Here is a 17783-nt window from a genome sequence, read left to right as displayed (position 1 = left end):
ATTTTCAATGCAGTTGTCGCAGTAATTGATAGAACAGGTTAATAAGTGTCAGGATACAATATTTGAATAATATAGTTCATAAAATTGACCTGATACACGTAAGTCCAATAACTGCACGATACACATTCTTTTCAAGCACACATAGAACATTTCCCAAAATTGAGCATATCCTGGTTTTCATAACGTAAACCCGACCAGACATCCAAGGCTAGATACCATTCAAGGTATGTTCTCTGCAGCCTGCAATGAAGCTGGAGACCAATCCCCAAAATTCAGGAAGTGTAGCTCTAAATAACTCATAGACTGTAAAGAAGAAATCATGCTAGATATTTGAAATATATGAAACAACTGAACGTTAACACATCCTACCTGTGTCTCTGGGGTGTCACGAAAGCCATGTTTATAAATGGAAATGTGTAGCTTTCCATTCACATTGAAAACAAAGAGCACTAAAACTCAGTGAGCTAACAATCCATCTCAAGAAGTTAGAAAAAGAATAGCAAGTTGAACCAAAGAAAGTAGAAGAAAGGAAGTAATAAAGAGTATAAATTAATTAAATAGAAAAAATACACATTCAACAGAGAGGATCAACAGATTGAAAAGTTGGTTCCTTGAAAAGATGAACAAAATTAAACTGCTGAAGAGCTTGATCAGGGGAGACAGGGAGGGAGGAGGAGAAATGAAGATAGTGAATTTAGACAACTCTTTTGAGAAGGTTTGCTGAGAAATCGGGCAGTAGCTGGAGTGTAGGTGTGACGTGGAGAGGAGTTTTGTAAAGGTGGAGGGCATTACTATTTGTTGTAAGATCATTTATTCATCTCACAAATGTTTATTGAGCTTCTCCTGTGTGCCAGGTATTGTCCTGACCCTGCAGATGGAGAAGTTAAGAGCTTGAGTCTCTCAGGCTTCCTCAAAGAGCTTCCATTCTAGTAGGAAGAGACAGACAATAAACAATAAGCATAATAATGAAGTACATAATGTCGGAAAATGGTACATGCTGTGGAAAGAAAGGAAGGAGTGCAAAGTAGGGGGCTGGGAGTGCAGGATCTTGTTGGGGGGCCTTCGGGGGGAGCAGGCAGCAGGCTGTAGGGGCTCAGATGCGAGGAAGCGGGCAGAGGGGTGGCGAGGACTTGTGGAAATCCTCTTCCTGTTGTTTCTGTGTTTTCAGTTAAGCTATTTCCCATGACCTAAAATATGGTTTGGTTTGTTGGTCTTGTGTTGTATAATTGGTTTAGATTTTCTTTTGCTGAAGCTCATTCAACTTGGCATTCATTTGCTCTAAACTTCCCAGAACTCAAACCCTACTGAGATCCCCTGCAGCCGGAGTTGAAGTTCATAGAGCTCTTTGGTTCTAGAGATGACGGGAGGCTGGAGCCTGCCGGCCTCGCTTCTCTAGGGGTCCCTCCCTTAGATTGCTGTGGGCGGGGCTTCCAAAGCAAGATTTCTGGAAGGTACAGAGATCTTGCAACATGTAGCTTTAAGACTGTCACTCGCCTGTCCTAGATCCCATCTGTGGGTTCGGTTTCTTAATAGTCGAAATAATGTGTAATAAAATTTTCAGAGCAATTAACTGCTTTTTCATGTGGTCAACACATTGCTGCCCGCAAGACAGGATGCCAGCTGCAGTTTTGGTTTGGATGAAGAATGTGCACGTGGAAATACTTGGGTTTTGTTTGTTTTTATTGTTGTTTGGGCAAAGGCAGGGGTGATGTATGGGTCTCACTTGCTGAAGACAATAAGGAGATACCATTCAGAAAAGGCAACTGAAGTTTTAATAGCGGTCTCAAGATGGTATAAACCTTGGTCGCAGGATCCCTATAGGGACCTTTCAGACGGGATGCTGACCTCAGCGTTCCTTCTCATCTGCCTTCAGTCTCCGCATAGTTTTCAAGGTGGTAGGAGAATATGATAACATTAACCTTCCCCACGTCCCGCTCATTCTTTTTTTCAGAGATGCCATAACAAAAATGAAGGATGTTTACCTCAAGAATCCTCAAATGGGAGACCCAGCCAGTTTGGACCACAAATTAACAGAAGTCAGCCAAAATATAGAAAAACTGCGACTGGAGGCCCAGAAATTTGAGGTATGAAAAAGCTGCTGTTACAAAAATAGAAACAGAAGAGGGGCTTGGTGTCATGCAGTGACTGTGGGTACAGAGCGCCAGCATTTCTGTCCCTGAGGGAGTTGTGGCTGGAAATGTCAGGGTGATTCTTGAGTTATGATAAAAGGAAAAATCCACTGAGTGTTCTGCTTTTCAGCATGTCCCATTTTAATTCTGTCCCTTGAAATTGACACCACTGAAAGTTGTATTTATTTGTATGCAGTGTTGTTTTTCAATTTAAATGTTTCACTTAAGTTTGTTCTGCTTCATCTCATATTAATAATGTGTGTCATTGGGAGTGTGTCATCGTCCATCATCTCAGTGAATCAAAAGACACAAAACATTAATTCAAATATGTTATTGTTCTTTCGGAGGACCTATTATCAAAAGGTTACATATGTGAAAACCAGTTGGAAACCCAAATGAGAAATGAGTAGGAAACATTCATTTCTGAAAACATCTCAATAAATGTTTTAAGGAGAGACAGAAGTACTTGAAAGCTGTGGGCAAAAGCTCCCCTCCCACCCCACTCCCGCCCCACACTTAGACTACAGAGCATGGAAAAATAAATTAAGAACTGATCACTCCAATCCGAATAGGCTATTTCTATCAAGAATGTTTCTAGAATCTGTCAGTAAGTTTGAGTTTTTAGAACCTAGACATGTCCTTTTCTGATCATTTGTATTCTTTTGCCTTTTGAACAGTGTAACTATTCAAGTGTAACTTAAATAGAGTAATTAGTTCAAATGTTACTGAGGGTAAATGTATCTACTTTGAATTTTCCTGTGTAGAAGTTTCTTCACTGTTAAAAAATGTTACACTCTTTAAAAAAAAAAGGGGGGGGAGGGTGGAGTGGGTAGTGTGGCTTTCAAACTCGGTCCTTGCTCAAGTGTGGCAGTGCCGTCCTGTTTCCCAGGGTGACCTCATGGTCACAGAAGCTTGGGAACCAGATGGAACTAGAAGAAACTTGTCCGAAATCACATCTTCCTGCCACATTGTGAGCAGCTGAATATATTTACTTCCGCTTCTCTAACTTGGGATGAAATGGAAGCAGTCGCCTTTGAGTACATTTATATAGTCGGATGCAAATAACACTGGGGCCCCCGCCCCACCTGGTCCTTCTGGGATCAGCTTCGGTGACCAAGAGCAGCCTGAATTTGGGACCTTCAGACTCCATGGTGGGGCCCTCCGCTGAGGCCGGAGTCTCATGGCTTTTGTTTCCAGGCGTGGCTGGCTGAGGTGGAGGGCAGGCTCCCGGCACGCAGCGAGCAGGCCCGCCGACAAAGTGGCATGTACGATGGCCAGACCGCCCCGCCGGTCAACAACTGCGCCCAAGACCGGGAGAGGTACAGTATCTGTACAGCCCTGCTGCCGGGGTTTATTTCTCAATTCGGGGATTGGAAAATGAGCATAAGACACTTGTTGGATACCAACGTGTCTGTGGCGACGCACCTGTGCTTCTTCCCAGGGTGCTGGTTTTTGCCTCGACGTTTTAAGCATCACTCTGGGTGGGTGGCCAGCACTGTGGTCTTGGGGGGGCTGAATTTGCGTCCTCACTGGGGCCAGTTGCTATAGTTGCTGTGTGTTTTCCTTTCTTGAGCAGCCCGGATGGCAGTTACACGGAGGAGCAGAGTCAGGAGAGTGAGGTGAAGGTGCTGGCCACGGATTTTGATGACGAGTTTGACGACGAGGAACCCCTACCTGCCATAGGGACTTGCAAAGCTCTCTACACGTTTGACGGTAACACTTCACGCCAGATCCCCCCACTGTTCACAAACTGTCTGAGTCACTCTGCTCTTTCTATGATCCGACTTTTCTTTTGAAGCCTTCCAAAACGTTTCCTTATTACTCTTGTTCTGCTCATAGTATTTACTATTATTATTATTAAGTTGATGGCTGTATATTTTGCCTATTGGCCCATATAATTTAACAACTTTCAGTGAGCTCAATTATAGCAGGTAGTATAAAATGATTGTTCCATCCATTCATTCAATATTTATAGAGCTCCTGTCATGTAAAGACTCCTGAAGGGCTGGGATGCAGGTGGCATGGAGTGGTCCCCACCCTTGGAGAAGGAAAGCAGATGTGTGGCTAGGAGAGGGCAGCTTGCAGTATTTACGAGAGGAGGGTACACAGTGATGGGGTTTCACGGGAGGACGAGATCACTTCCGTAAGGAAATTTAGAGAACTCTCTGAGCTGCAATGTATCAGAGGCCTGGGTGATGCCAAACATGGACGTGCGGAAAGCGTGGGGTTCATGTGGCCGGAGCTCAGATGTCTTAGGGGTAATAGCAGACTAGAAAGTACACGATGCCCCTGGGGGGTTGGGTGAGAGAAGCATTTGGATTTTACTGGGCACACACTGAGGAGCTATTGAAAGTATTTGAGCAGAGGCTTGACGCGATCAGAGCTGTACCTTAGGACATTTATTGTCATATGTATAGGAGCAACCGGAAAACAGGGATAATGGTTAAAAAGACAAGCCGAGTGTTTCCTAACCTGATGAACCTTGAATCAAATCAATGTCCCACAGAATGTTCCAAGGATGCTCAGAAAGAAGCAGTCAGTTCATCTAAGTTGGGGAAGTCCTGGGATAAGTAAATTGTACAGATATCTTCACTGCAGGACTTTTCAGAGCCTTTAATACACTAAATATTCATTGTGACAAAACAAGAAAGAGAAGCACCGTGTTAAATGTTCCCAATTTTACTTCAGTCCAAAACATCTCCACCCCCCTGGGCCTCCATAGCACCCCTACTTACAGCTCCCTAAACAGTTTATCTTTCAGAACACTGTTTGGGCAGTGGTAGCTTGTCTTCTGAAATGAGCTCAGCCAATGGTATTGGGAGCCTCGATGAAGAAATGAACCCAGAGTGAACACTGCTCAGACTCAGGGCTGATCGGAAGTGGGAATAAAAAGGGGAGGGGATCAAAGATGGTTCCCGAAGTTGCCTCCTGGGACAGTGGAGATAGCTGCCCAGTGAAATGGGAAAGTAGGAGGAGGATCTAGTGTGTGTGTGAAGGGGGGGCCGGGGGGTCAGGAGCCCAGGTCCACCCATGTTGTGTTTCAGAGTCAAGGCAACATCAAAGAACCAGAACAGAGAAAGAAGAAAGAACCAGAACAGAGAAAGAAGTGGGGACAATGTGTAAAGAGGTGTAGTTGAAGCCATGGGAACACTTTTACCCCGAGAGAGAGGAAGAGTAGAGGAGCAGAGGGTTCCCCTGGGAAAGTACCTGCCGTCCGGGAAGGGCGAGAGAGAAGGCTCCCAGCAGGAATTAGAGAAGGGTCCTTAGAGAGATGGAAGGTGAGGACCAGAAGTTTCTGTGTGGGAGGAGAAAGTGTCAGGGCGAGGGGCAGGGGCCACGGCATCTGAGGACCGACCCGGGCTTTTACCTGTTTCACTGCAAAACTCCGTTTGCTCTCGACCTGGGTTTTACCAGAAACCTAATATATTCTGATACGGCTTTTCCAGGTCAGAATGAAGGAACCATTTCAGTGGTCGAAGGAGAAACGCTCTATGTTATAGAGGAAGACAAAGGTGATGGGTGGACCCGCATTCGGAGAAGTGAAGAAGAAGAGGGCTATGTCCCCACTTCATACGTCGAAGTCTATTTGGACAAAAATGCCAAAGGTGCTAAGACTTATATTTAATACAACTTTAAAAAAAAAAAAAAAACCTTAAAATAAATTGGAGTTGTCTCTCCCCACAACTGTGACTGTTGCAGGCAGTTCTTCAAAAGACTGGATGGAGCGTGCGGCCGGCCACATTGTCACATAGCCACTTGGTGACTTCAGGCCCCTCCCTCCGACTTTCCCTGTCTAGTCCTGACTATAATCAAGTTTCACTTGCTGATGACATTTTATGTGGAAAGCTGCCAACTGCCAATTTACAACCGTGTCATTTGAAATCTGATAAACATTTTTGCTTTCGGCAGTATCTGTAGATAACAAAACAAAACAAAACAAGCTGCCTTCTAGCTTCTAATCAATATTTCTGAATTTCAAACTCCGCACACAACACAGAGGTGCAGAAGACTTCCGTTTTCTTATTTATATGTAGTATCTGTATCCGACACCAATAGAACTACCTTAGAATGTTACATTTTGTAACCGTAAGTTGAACTGTGCTACTTTGTTCAATTTTACCATCCTTCACTTTGGAGGAAGTCATAAATAAAAGCTCCTACCCCTCAACCCCCACCCCCACTCCCCACTTGAGTAAAGAAGCAAATAAGAAAATTGTTTTATGGGTACCAAAAGTGTGAATTTTTATCGGGATTATCCTAGTATATCTATTTGATCCCTGGAAAAGTTTGGTCAGTTATCCATCTGATTTTTACACACGGCTAGTGACCTGCTCTCTCCCAGCTGACAGAGTTATCAGATGTGCTGGTAATGCTGTTTAGATAAACTTACGTAAAAATAGTGTACTTAGTTTTTGTTCTGCTGGAAGTTGTGTGGCAAGTGGAGCTGTATTCAGCTGACACGTCCTGGGTGTGGCTATAAGGAGAGTGAACAGCGTCTGCTTCTGCAGAGACAGACTCCAATACATCGCTTTTCAAAGGGAGAATTTTTTTTTTCTTTTAAACATTGGCATCTTTAACACCCAAAGTGAATTTACTGAAAACCATGTTAGAATTGCTTGCTCGTTTTGTAGAATTAACAGTAGCCAGAATAAAATAAAATGTTTCACCCTCTTGAAAGGAATCTAGGTCACATGGGGATTTGCATTTTGAAGCTGGCAGGAGAAGTGGTGAAATTGGTCCTATGGATGGATGGGTACCAAGCCCAGTGTTTGTGCCCATTTTGCAAATTACCCTGAGATCATGGAGATCAGCTATAAATGGGTCACAGTGAAAGTGTCAAGATTCTCTTTTTATTTGGCTTTGAAAATGATCCCTGTCCTTCCTACTTTTAAATGGGAAATTCGCTCTTTGCCTCGACACCGCGGCTTCTTTTATAAGCCAATTTGGAGCTGACTTTAAAAGTGAGGGCAATACATCGTGGGTCGAGGACCTGGCAGGAGTTACGGGAGCGTGTTGCTGATTCCAGCAGAAAGTTCGCTTATATTTCTCACAAGGGCCATCAAGGTGGAATGTAGTAATCTTTACTTAATGACAGCCTAATTTTTAAAATGCTTTTTATTTTTAAATAATTATAGAATCTGAGGAACTTGCAAAGATAGCACAGAGAGATCCGGGTACCCTTCACCCAGTTTCCTCCCGGTGGTTATATCTGACAACGATTGTAATACAGTATCAAAAGCAGGAAACCAATATCGGTCAGCCTGATTTTTAAAATATAATTTTGTAATTCAAATTTCTTTGGAATTATTATACCTTTGCTGACATAATATCAATAAAGCCACTCACCTGAGCCCAGACCTCTCTGGGGAACTGTTTCAGCCCCCCCTTTTTAACTATTGCAGCAAAAAGGAGACAAATCAGCTGATCCTTAAACCACAGGGGTGTGTTTTCATGGGCAGGAAGTCACAGTGTTAGACTTGTAACCAAATGAAAGGGGAGACCTACGGGATGAAAACCTAACCTTTCTCTCCAGAGAGGAACTCGTTTCCAGACTATGGACTATACTGATACTGGAGAAGGCAAACTTAAACACTGAAAAAGTCTTAAATTGGGGTAAAACAATATTAGCCTTTGAAAAGCTTGCCCTGAAAAGTATAGCACTCCATGAAGGTTTTTCTTTATTTTGCTTTTTTTTTTTTTTTTCCTTTGGTGTTGTGCAAATTGGACTCAGAAAACAGCACTGTTGGTTTGGGGGGGTTGGTTTGGGCACCTGAACTATGGTCATTACTATAAGTTGTACGCCCCAGACCCTGTAGCCCATGCGTCTGTGTCAAGGTGACAAAACGGTGAAAGACACTTTGTGGTTTCAGTCCCATCCCATCTCGTCAATGCGTGAAATATTAGCAAAAGCATTCAAACAAATCCCAAAGGATCAGGAATGTTCCCATTCCACCCAAAGTATACTTTGTTGTCTTCCAATAGTTAGTTACCTGTTAATAAAAAGAAGCAAAGCCCCAGCTTGTTTATAAAGTTACCTGTTTTCATTTTAGAGCTACACTTAGCAGTGACTGATGTGTGTGGAGAAGCCTTTCTCGTGTTTCTAAGTCCGTCCGCCTCCCCCACCGACACCGCCTGCCTTACAGTGTTTCCCAAGGCCCACAACTCCATGCAGTTGTTTTATTTTCAGTAACACCCGTGCTGTGTGTATATGTGTCGTCTCCGATGTGACTATTTAATAATTGCCAAAATATTTAGTTTAGGGGAACTTCCCACTGGTCAACTGGATTGTGACTGTCCTCTTTTATGGTTTGGTTTGGTTTATTTTTTTCAGTTGCTTTCTGTTAAATATGTCCGCATACCCCCTCCCCCAATATATTTGTATATACTGCAATTTAAAAACTAAAAGGATTACTTGAATTCGTTGTTTTAACGTTTGACTCTTTTATCTGTTTGTTTTATTGGTGATTCTGCTGCCTAAAAGTGACCTTTTTGTTTTTGTAACCGCTGGGGAAGCCGGAAGGACTGTTTCCCTGCTAGCTAGGGCCCTGCCGGCTGGTCCACCCTTGAGTTTATTGTAGACACTTGGGTTCTGAGTAAGTTTCGTTCCAATATGGCCAACATGGTTGTCTCTCTCTATTCTTATCCTAACAGACAAGAATCTGTCTGGCACCTTTTAGTTGTACCCTTGTATCTGCCTCTCTAATAAACGTTGTATTTTTTCTCCGTGTTGTGTATTTTAAATGATTTTTCACCTTTCTGAGAAAGTGATTCTGTGTATCCCAAGTATTTACCTCTTTCATCTTCAGTAATGGGGAATTTTCTAGCCAAATGCTTTTTAAAACTTCTGCCCTTTCCCCCTCCTGTTTCTACCCTGTGTGCACCTAAGGGCTCCAAGGTCTCCCTGGTCTCTTCTCCCCACCTCAAGATGAGGAACTTTCACTGTTTGTGGGGAGTAGATATGGAGGGACAGCTTGCCTTTTCACCAGAGGTTGTACGTTTTACTGATAAAGAACCAAGGGTGCCCGTCTGAGAGAGAATCCGCCTTTGAGCTCCTTGCACCGTTGTGGGAAGCTGGTGGCCTTTCTCCCAAAACTCAATTTATTAGAAAGATGACGTGGGGTGGATGGGTGCCTCCTTTGTCTACGTGGGCTTCTCGGAAGGAAAGATGGGAGCTAAAACCGTGAAAGTTCCTTATCTGTGGGACCCTGTGGTAACCAATTGCTCTCAAGTTGCCCCCACCCCCCTCCCTTCCTATCCCCCCCCCAGGGCGGTGCAGTTTGCCATGAGCTGCAGAATGCCCGCCTCTGACCTTGGGCCTTCCCCTCTAACACATGTTTTTCTTTCTTTCTTTTTGTGTTGTAGATTCTTAAAGGTGGTTACGGAGCCAGAGCCACGGGGGAGGCTTCCCAGGAGAAACCCTTCGGTCTGCTTGTCTCCACAGGCCTGGCACCCACGTGAACAGACGGCTCTCGGCTGGGCTGGGGCACGGCCCTCGGCACCTCAGCCTGAAGTGACATCCCCACACCATGCAGCTGCTTGCCTTTTCTTTCTTTTCTTTTTACAGCATGCTCCTCGCGGCCCAGCACCTCCTATGGCCCAGTCTGGCCAACTCTTGGGGGCAGGGCTGTCCCCATCTGGGTCCCCACCCCACACAGGACCATGGAAGGCAGCTAGACATGCACTCCCTCGTCCCCTCGCTTCTGTCTTGGCCCTCAGACCACCTGGCGCGTCCTGGCCTGTCCACGGTTCACAATGTGCCTTTCGTGAAAACTTTGCCACTGGTCTCCTGGGGAGACTGACAGAACCTGGACCAGGAGGGTCAGGCACGCACCGCGTGGACTGAGTGCCCGAGTGTCATCGCTGGTCTCACGTCGTTTACGTTAGAAAATACCCATCGTTCCCACGTCCACTGAGCAGCCTTTTCTGATGATGGGGTTTCATTTCCCACTAAACACTGATTGGCCCTTGCAACATTTCATGGCCTGAGTGTCGGTGGTGGCCGCTGGGCGCACACACGTGTATGCACACACGTTTTTGTTTGGGGCCCTGTTTTCAGTGGCCCAGAAACATCCACACTGGAAGTCAAATCCAGCTTGCGGGCCAGCCCTGCTGTCTGTCCTGTGTCCACCATTCAAGGGGTCGAGGAACGCCCCAGCCCAGCTTCTCCACACCGTCTCCCTGTGGGTGACAACTGCAGACGTGACGCTGGGGGAACACATGTCTCGTCTGTGCATTAGCTCGTCGCAAAGAGAAAATTCCCTTGTTCCACGAATTCCAAGATTTGCATCATAGGATTTGAGCATTTTTGTCACCAAACACCCTGTGCTTCTCGTGGTTCAAGTGACCCTGTGGCTCCGGCTTCTGCATTGATCACGTGCTCTGCAGGCCACACGGAGCTAACTGACTTTGCTGTTTGAGCTCCGTTTCCTTCCTCTTAGGGGTCTTTGAGGAAAACGTGAGGCCGTGCAGCCTATGGCCACTCAAGCCTTGGAGCCATGTCACTTCTCTTTTTCTGGTGCAGAAACAGTCGAGAAGAGTCACTGGCTGTGGGTGTCTGTGAAGAAAACACCATCAGAAGCCCAAGGATGAAGTTGGGCCTCTTTCTTCTTTTGTTTGGCTTTGGTGGCTGGCTCAAGCATCCTCAAGTCTTCTCGACATGTGTGAATCTAAGATAAGGAAGTCTTACGGGAGCCAGACGGTCAGGGACAGAAACGATGGGTCCCGAGGGTTGGGCCTGTGTTTAGTGGCAGGAAAACGGCCCTTCTCAGCAAACCAGGCTTGACCACACACCACCCTCCAGGAGCAGCTCAGTCAACCCACAGTGACTAGAACCACACGCAAGCAAATGCCTGAGGTAAGCAGGTAAAGAGGAAGTGGCTTCAGGTTGAGAGCTAGTGAGTGATGGAGCTTGGGTCCTGTCATTCTTTCTCGCCCAGAAGTGGAGCCAGGCCCAGGGGACCTGCAGCCGGGCGTCTCAGGTCTGCTACAGCAGCAGCAGCTTCCGGTCACCAGGGTGGGTAGCCCACTGTAGCCTGCAGCAGTCTTGCGAGAGGACAGGCTTGGCAGGTGACACTGAAGCCAGGATGCCAAAGGTGAGACGAGTCAGGGCCTCACCTGCAAACCAGGTGCGAGGTTAATGTGAGCAGTCGGTCCCCGGGCTCCTCCGTTGGCAAGGTGACCGGCTCTCTCCAGGGTCTTTTGAATTTCACCAAATTCAGCTGACTGCTCGCCACAAGGATGCTAATGGTTTTAAAAAATCTGATCTTAGAGTCTCAGTAACGCATGTGCATTGCATCTTCCACATCATGGGCCAGGATAGATTAATTTCTTACAACATAGGGGAAAAGGTAGAAGCTGCAGCAATGTGTCCCTTTTACGTCTGTTAAACCCAGTGTAGAATATACTGTGTCCTCCTGTATCCCCTGCCCCCCCCTTTTTTTCTTCTGTACCACCTGCGTCCAAAACAGAAGGAATAATGAGTGCTTTTCAACGTTAACCTTGGTGTTTGCTCCTCTACCAATCTGTGCAGCCGCATGGAAAGGGCAGTGCTGAGCCAACTGGGCTTATTCAAGGAAGGAAGTGAGTATACGAGAGTTGAGATGTGTCCTTTACTCTGGGAATCCGACTGTGAAGTCACCTATTACTATGGAGCAGTTCACGTAGAGTAGAAACGTGGAATTCCCCACATGCTCCTGGTCTCCCTCCCACCCACTGCCTGGCATTTCTCTACCAATGCCAGAAAATCATGTTGTAAGAATGATGCATTTTTTTAAAAAAAAAACCTGCCCTGAAAATGACTTCAAAACAAAACGAAAGAGGGAGAGACTTGTCATCCATCCAGTGTTTCCCTGTGCAGGACGGGAAACTATTAAACGACATGGAACGCGATAATGGGGTTTTCCTTTGGGTTTTTACCCGGCTCGTCTTGACACTTTCAGGTCGTTACGCTCAGGCAACAGAAGCCCGTAAGTAGCTTGTCTCACCAGCCGGAGCACAGAGGCCACTAATGCCTTTTGGGGACATCTGTAATTAGAGAAGAAAGTTTACTGAACATGAAAAAGTTATGTTGATGCTAAGTATTTTTCCAGGAATTTTGGTTTCAAACTTAATGACTCTGCCTCCTGTGCTTCTGTCATTCAAAAAACTTCTTTAAAACGTGACCCAAGATTCTATTTTCATCTGACGTTGAGCACCTTTAAACTTTTTGGTTTATGTGTGTGTGTTGCACTAATGCTAAACTTTGGAGGCGTTTCAATGTTGTCACAGTCCATTGCCATTGTAAAGGTTCTGGAATTGTCCATTTGTCTCTGGAGATGGAATTAAACCAAATAAAGTATTCCATTGGAAAGCTTATATTGACTTGTAACTATATGTTAATCCTTTAAATGTTAAATAAAAGTATAACTTCTGGCAGGGTATCATGGGACTGTTTTATTGCACAGTGGTGCCCGCGTCAGGAAAGCAGTCGGATCCCCTGGGGCCGGGCTCCGCTCTGCACCCCAACACAAGCTCCATGTAGTAGGGACTTTCGACCTCGACCTCGCTAGCTCTAGCTACCACCCCCACCTACGGGGTGGGGAGGGAAGCTGTCAGACATGGGTGACCTGGGATTCCGGTGGGCTCAGTCCAGGGATTTGGGGAGGCTTCTTATAACCAGGAATGCTTTTTGCATGCAAATTCAGCTAGCAGCTACACTAGGTTTTCAGAGACCCTATTGTCGGGTGTTGGGGGGGGGCGGGAAATTGGAGCATGTTTGCGTTTCCTTGGCAGTCTGGTGTCACAAGCACTCAAGCCCACCCTGGGAGGCTTGGCAGGAATAATCACTGGTTTCTGGGAAGCCGCTGTCGGTGCGCAGCACTGAAGGATGGGGGCCTCCTCAGTGCACCCCTGCATGTGTACAGTGGGAGGCCCTGTTTCCATAGCCAGCCTTGAAACTCTCACCAGGCCTCGGGGAAGTAGTTGCTTTGTGCCCGCACCTCTTTATTCGTACGGCTCTTTAGAACACCGGGTGTGAATCGAGCAGTCTTGCTAAGGGTTGACTCACTTGCTGAGGGTGGGAGCTGCGGCCACCAGGAAGAGGCCAGGTGTCACTGCGGCCTTCCCCTCCTCCCACACGTGGATGGGACTGGCCTTTAAAGCAAGTCCTCAGTGAAGGCTGCTGCTATCAGGGCCAGGAAGTCACGGTTCTCAGTGAGAGACACTGGTAAAGGGATCAAGGTGACTCCATGATTGTCCCGAGGCCCTGTCGTCTAGCCTGTCAGCAAAAGGTTCATCTAGGAAGAATGTTTCCAGCATGTTTTTTCTGGGCTTTGTCATATTTCAGTCCATGTGGGGACAGAGCCTCAGAGAGCAGTTTCCAGGCTCTCGGCCTCAGGTGGAAAGGTGCTGGCTCGGGTAGTAGATGGCCGTTGCTGTGACTAGTTGGCCGTCAGCTGTAACCATTGAGCCATTGGCCACTAATATAACTGCCACGGCTGCACTGGGGAGTGGAGTTGAGGGGAGTCGGTCGGTTGGCAGAAAAGCGGACAGGAGGTCACACGTCGTGTGACTCCAGCCTCCAGTGAGACTATAGTGGTGTGACTCCCCTACCTATGGCTCCGTGGGTGTTCCTTTTTGGCCTCACCATGTCCTGCATTCTTATGTGAGGAGCGGGACCAGAGGCCCCGCGTGACACCCCGCTTGACAGTCCGTCTGTGTAAGAAATGAAATGTTTCCAGCCGCCTCACTTAGAACCTTCCTTCCCTGAAGGACCCGGCCAGCGCAAGGTGCTGGGAACTGGGTGTGCTGACTGGGGGCACTGAACCCACCTCCTTGGGCCTGTGTCTGGGTTTTGGGGGAGGACTCCCCCACCTTGGGGAGCTGTGAGAACACCAGATTGCTGGGCAAGCAGATGGTCAACTCCGCGGCGGTTCGCAATCGTTAGCTCTGGTCGGGAGCTTGGTCCAGACTCCGAGCTCCGGGCTCCGGGCTCCGGGCTCCGGGCTCCGGGCCCTGTGACTTTGATAGGCGCTTAAACTGAGCTCAGCGGGTCTGAAACACTGAAATGCTTCCCACCTGTCTCATCTTGATGCACTTACTCGGTTCAAGCATTTGGGGGTGTTGGCACCTGGCCCTGCCATGCACCTGAACTTCCTGGTGACTCACTTCTGCCCCGCTGGGGTTGGAAACAAGTGGCCCGCCACGCTGTAGAGCGGACGACTGTCTTCTGCTGAGCTCTCAGAGGCCGCCTCTGCGAGGCACGGAAACTTCTGACTCAGAGGGTTCGCGACCCAGCAGACCTGTCGGTCAGGCTCCGCCCGCAGGTCTGGGAAGCTCCGCGCCTCCCCCACCTGCCGGCCGCGCTGCCCAGCTCGGCGCACGGGGCGGGTGCCGCCCCCTAGTGGAAGAGAAGCCAGTGCCAGGAGAGAAGGACCGGGTGCCTACGTAACCCTGGGAAGGAAATGGAAGTGGGCAGAGGCAGCGGTTCAAGTATGCCCCCCCCTTTTTTATTAAAGCAAGAGGGATTCCTGGAATTGTGAAATCCACGGGACAGCCTGGAGAGCAAATTAAATTGCTGCTGCAAAGACGGAGGTGGGGATCGGACTGCGGGAAGGGGCGAGGGAGGCTGGACCACAGCAGAAACAGCAGGACTAGGTCTGTGGGGTTAACGACCCCTGTGTCCAGGGCAGAGAGGAAGTCCAGACCCTGCCTCTGCCCACCTTGTCTAGAGGCCTTGCTTTCTCCTCCCTGCCTCTGCTCAACTTTTCTGAGAAGGGGAGGTGGTAGGCCCTGTCCCTAACGCCCTCTGAGACCAGGAATTAAAGTGCAAAGGCTGCAAACTGGCACTCAGCAGCCACTTTGTGTCTTTGTCCAGAGTTGCATCCATTAGGCCCTGGTTTAAAGACTCTGTCACTGTCCAGATGGTAGAAAGAGTGACCTTTACTTAAATGCTCTCCCATTAGCTGGGGACATCACTGGGCCACAAAAGATAGAGCACAAACTGAGAGAGGCCCCCATGTGCCTTTGTCCTCAGAGCCAAGGGGCCAAAAGCTTCAGGAGAAAACAGGGGTTTCCTCCTCCTTCTCTGCTGGGCCTCAGAAGTGGAGTGGGGGGCCCTCTGGGTGGGTCCTGCATTCTGCCCTTAGTGTGCACAGGCCAGCTGGCAGAGCCCTGCATGAGTCCTTTGGAGCCCTGTCCCCAGTTCCGGGTTTCTAAACACCCCCTCATCCGGGCTGCTCACTGGTGGGCTGGAGACTGCATCCTAACACGTCCCTGGGGCTTTTTTCCTGAACGTACTTTGTGCACAATGCTGCCGGTTCCCCTGCATAACTTTTCCTAAGGGTGTTCATTTGTTCGGTGCCTACATCTGAGGAGTTCCTCTCTGCTGGAGGTAAAACCTTAGTAGGGAAAGGACCAGAGGGAGTTTTGACTCCAAACCACCACTCGCTTCCTCAGAGCCTCTCTGGGGTTTAAAGTCAGGCCGTGTAAGACTCACAGGATAATTTATGTTTGCACTGAATTCAAGCTAGAACGAAGGTAAGAAGCTCCCCATTTTGGGTGGCCAGCGCCTTGCACACGTGTTTCTGATGCAGGTTTATGAGCAGAAGTACAGGCAGGTGGAACGGCCAGCAGGTACCGGGTGCAGTTGGTCCACAAACTCCCATCTGCAGAGAGTGGCGCAGCTGGAGCGAGTCCGGGCTGAGGGCGGAGGTGGGGGCAAAAGCCCGTGGGAGCAAGAAGACCGGATGCGGCCTCCCCTGAGCCCGGCGCTTCCTGTCTCCGCTGGAAGCTCTGAGGTGAACATCCACAGGCTCCCGTTTTGTCTTCAGATTCCAGCATCTAAGTTTGGCTGAGCCACTTAAAAACCTGGTATTCCAAGCGAAAACATAAAGGAAGCGTTTGAAGGCCAGCTGCTACCTATTTCTCTCACCTTCCTGTAGGACAAATGAATGTCTCTAAGCCTCCAGAATCAGTCCTCCGGACAGAACTTTTCCATTCTCATCTTCCATGGTTAACAAGAAAAGCCAGTCACAAAATACGTGCCAGGGAATCCCACGGCTAACAACATTCAACTGTGAGCACAGCTACAATACTGCTGACACACACGTATGTGGTAAAACTATAAAGAAAAGTGAGGATGGAGGAAATGCGGGCCTGGCGTCATCTCCAGGGAGAGCAAGGCGGCAGGTGAGCTCAGGAGCGCCCAGGGCTTCCTCTGGAGCTGGCAATGGCACATGGGGGGGGGGGGGAGTGGGGAAAGGGCCAGGAGAGCAGTGTCCGGGCTCGGCCTCATGTGGAAAGGTGCTGGCTCGGGTAGTAGATGGCCGTCAGCTGTGACTAGTTGGCCATGAGCTGTAACCAGTGAGCCGTTGGCCACTGATATAGCTGCCGTGGCTGCGCCAGCAAGCGCGGATTGCAGCTAGCAAGGGGTTGGTTGGCAGAGAGGGGACGGCGGGTTGCAGATCGTGTGGCTCCTGCTTCCTGTGTCTCCAACCCAGCTGCCAGCGAGAATATAGTGGTGTGACTCCCCCATCTATGGCTCCGTGGGTGTTCCTTTTTGGCCTCACCATGTCCTGTGTTTTTATGTGGGGAGCGGGACCAGAGACCCTGCATGACGGGGTAGGGACTGTCACCCTTTCTATCATTCCTTATTGTGGGGACAGAGCCAGGAGTGCAGTTTCCAGGCTCTCGGCCTCACGTGGAAAGGTGCTCACTTGGGTAGTAAATGGCCATCAACTGTGATTGGGTGGCCGTCAGCTGTGGCTAGTTGGCCGTCAGCTGTAACCAGTGAGCCATTGGCCACTAATATAACTGCCGTGGCTACGCTAGCAGCAAAATGGGGGCTGAGCTAGCAAGAGCAGATTGCAGTTAGCAAGTGGGGTCGGTTGGCAGAGAAGCGGATGGCGGGTTGCGGGTTCTGTGGCTCCTGCTTCCTGTGTCTCCAACCCAGCCGCCAGTGAGACCATAGTGGTCTGACTCCTCTACCTATGGCTCCGTGGGTGTTCCTTTTTGGCCTCACCATGTCCTGCGTTCTTGTGCAGAGAGCAGGAGCTGAGACCCCACATGACACCGCGCGTGACACTTATGTTAAACGTGTTTCTGCACATTCATGTCTAATGGGATCTCACAAGTAAATGTTTAACGTAATACATAAAAATCTCAGTCTTCTCTCCCTGCCCAAACCCAAAAAGTATAAACAAAACCACCCCAAACCACAGGAACTATAACGGGGGGCTCCCAGTGCCAGCACCAGCAACTGTCATGCCCACAGGACATTGGTCGGTGAGGAGAGGAAAGGTCCCCCGGCAGGGGAGCCCTCTGGGGGAGGGGAGGGGACCCCTGATCAATAGCACCAAGCCCGTGCATGGTGCCAGCAGGGCCTCCTCCCCCCAAGACACTGGCCCACTCCTCAGGCCAGGGCTGGTTCCAGGAAAGAAAAGCCAGGCACTGCCAGGTGTTTAAAGGGGCTGGGCCTGCGCTTCCGCTCCTGCAGCCTCCAGACGCTCCTGCAGCCTCCAGACGCTCCCTGGCTCCCTGGTTTCAGAGAGCGATGCAGAGCCCCCTACCGTTTGTGGTCCTTTGTACCCGCAGTCACCATGGTTCCCTGCACCCCCAGCCCCCACCCCAGCAGCGGGCTTCGCGCTTCCCTCCAGTGACAGAATTAACTGCGTCTGA

At 48.8% G+C, this 17783-nt stretch overlaps 1 protein-coding gene across 5 annotated transcripts in view; it reads left to right on the top strand.

The window, feature by feature from the left end:
- Nucleotides 1-12482, top strand: part of FNBP1 (formin binding protein 1) — a 115910-nt gene extending 103428 nt beyond the window's left edge. For 3 of the 5 annotated variants that reach the window (XM_033123834.1, XM_033123833.1, XM_033123830.1), the window contains 5 exons: nt 1952-2084; nt 3327-3448; nt 3703-3842; nt 5576-5734; nt 9492-12482. In XM_033123834.1, coding sequence (XP_032979725.1) covers nt 1952-2084; nt 3327-3448; nt 3703-3842; nt 5576-5734; nt 9492-9499 — 562 coding nt within the window. In that variant the 3' untranslated portion in view covers nt 9500-12482. Of the gene's footprint in view, nt 1-1951; nt 2085-3326; nt 3449-3702; nt 3843-5575; nt 8853-9491 lie in introns of those variants that run through there. The other 2 variants (XM_033123835.1, XM_033123832.1) reach the window with 2 other exon arrangements.
- Nucleotides 12483-17783: the final 5301 nt, after the last annotated feature.

Source organism: Rhinolophus ferrumequinum, chromosome 12, assembly GCF_004115265.2.
Source record: "Rhinolophus ferrumequinum isolate MPI-CBG mRhiFer1 chromosome 12, mRhiFer1_v1.p, whole genome shotgun sequence".
NCBI lineage: Eukaryota > Metazoa > Chordata > Mammalia > Chiroptera > Rhinolophidae > Rhinolophus > Rhinolophus ferrumequinum.
Note: the sequence above shows the minus strand (reverse complement) of the source record. Positions and strands in the feature narration are given on the sequence as shown.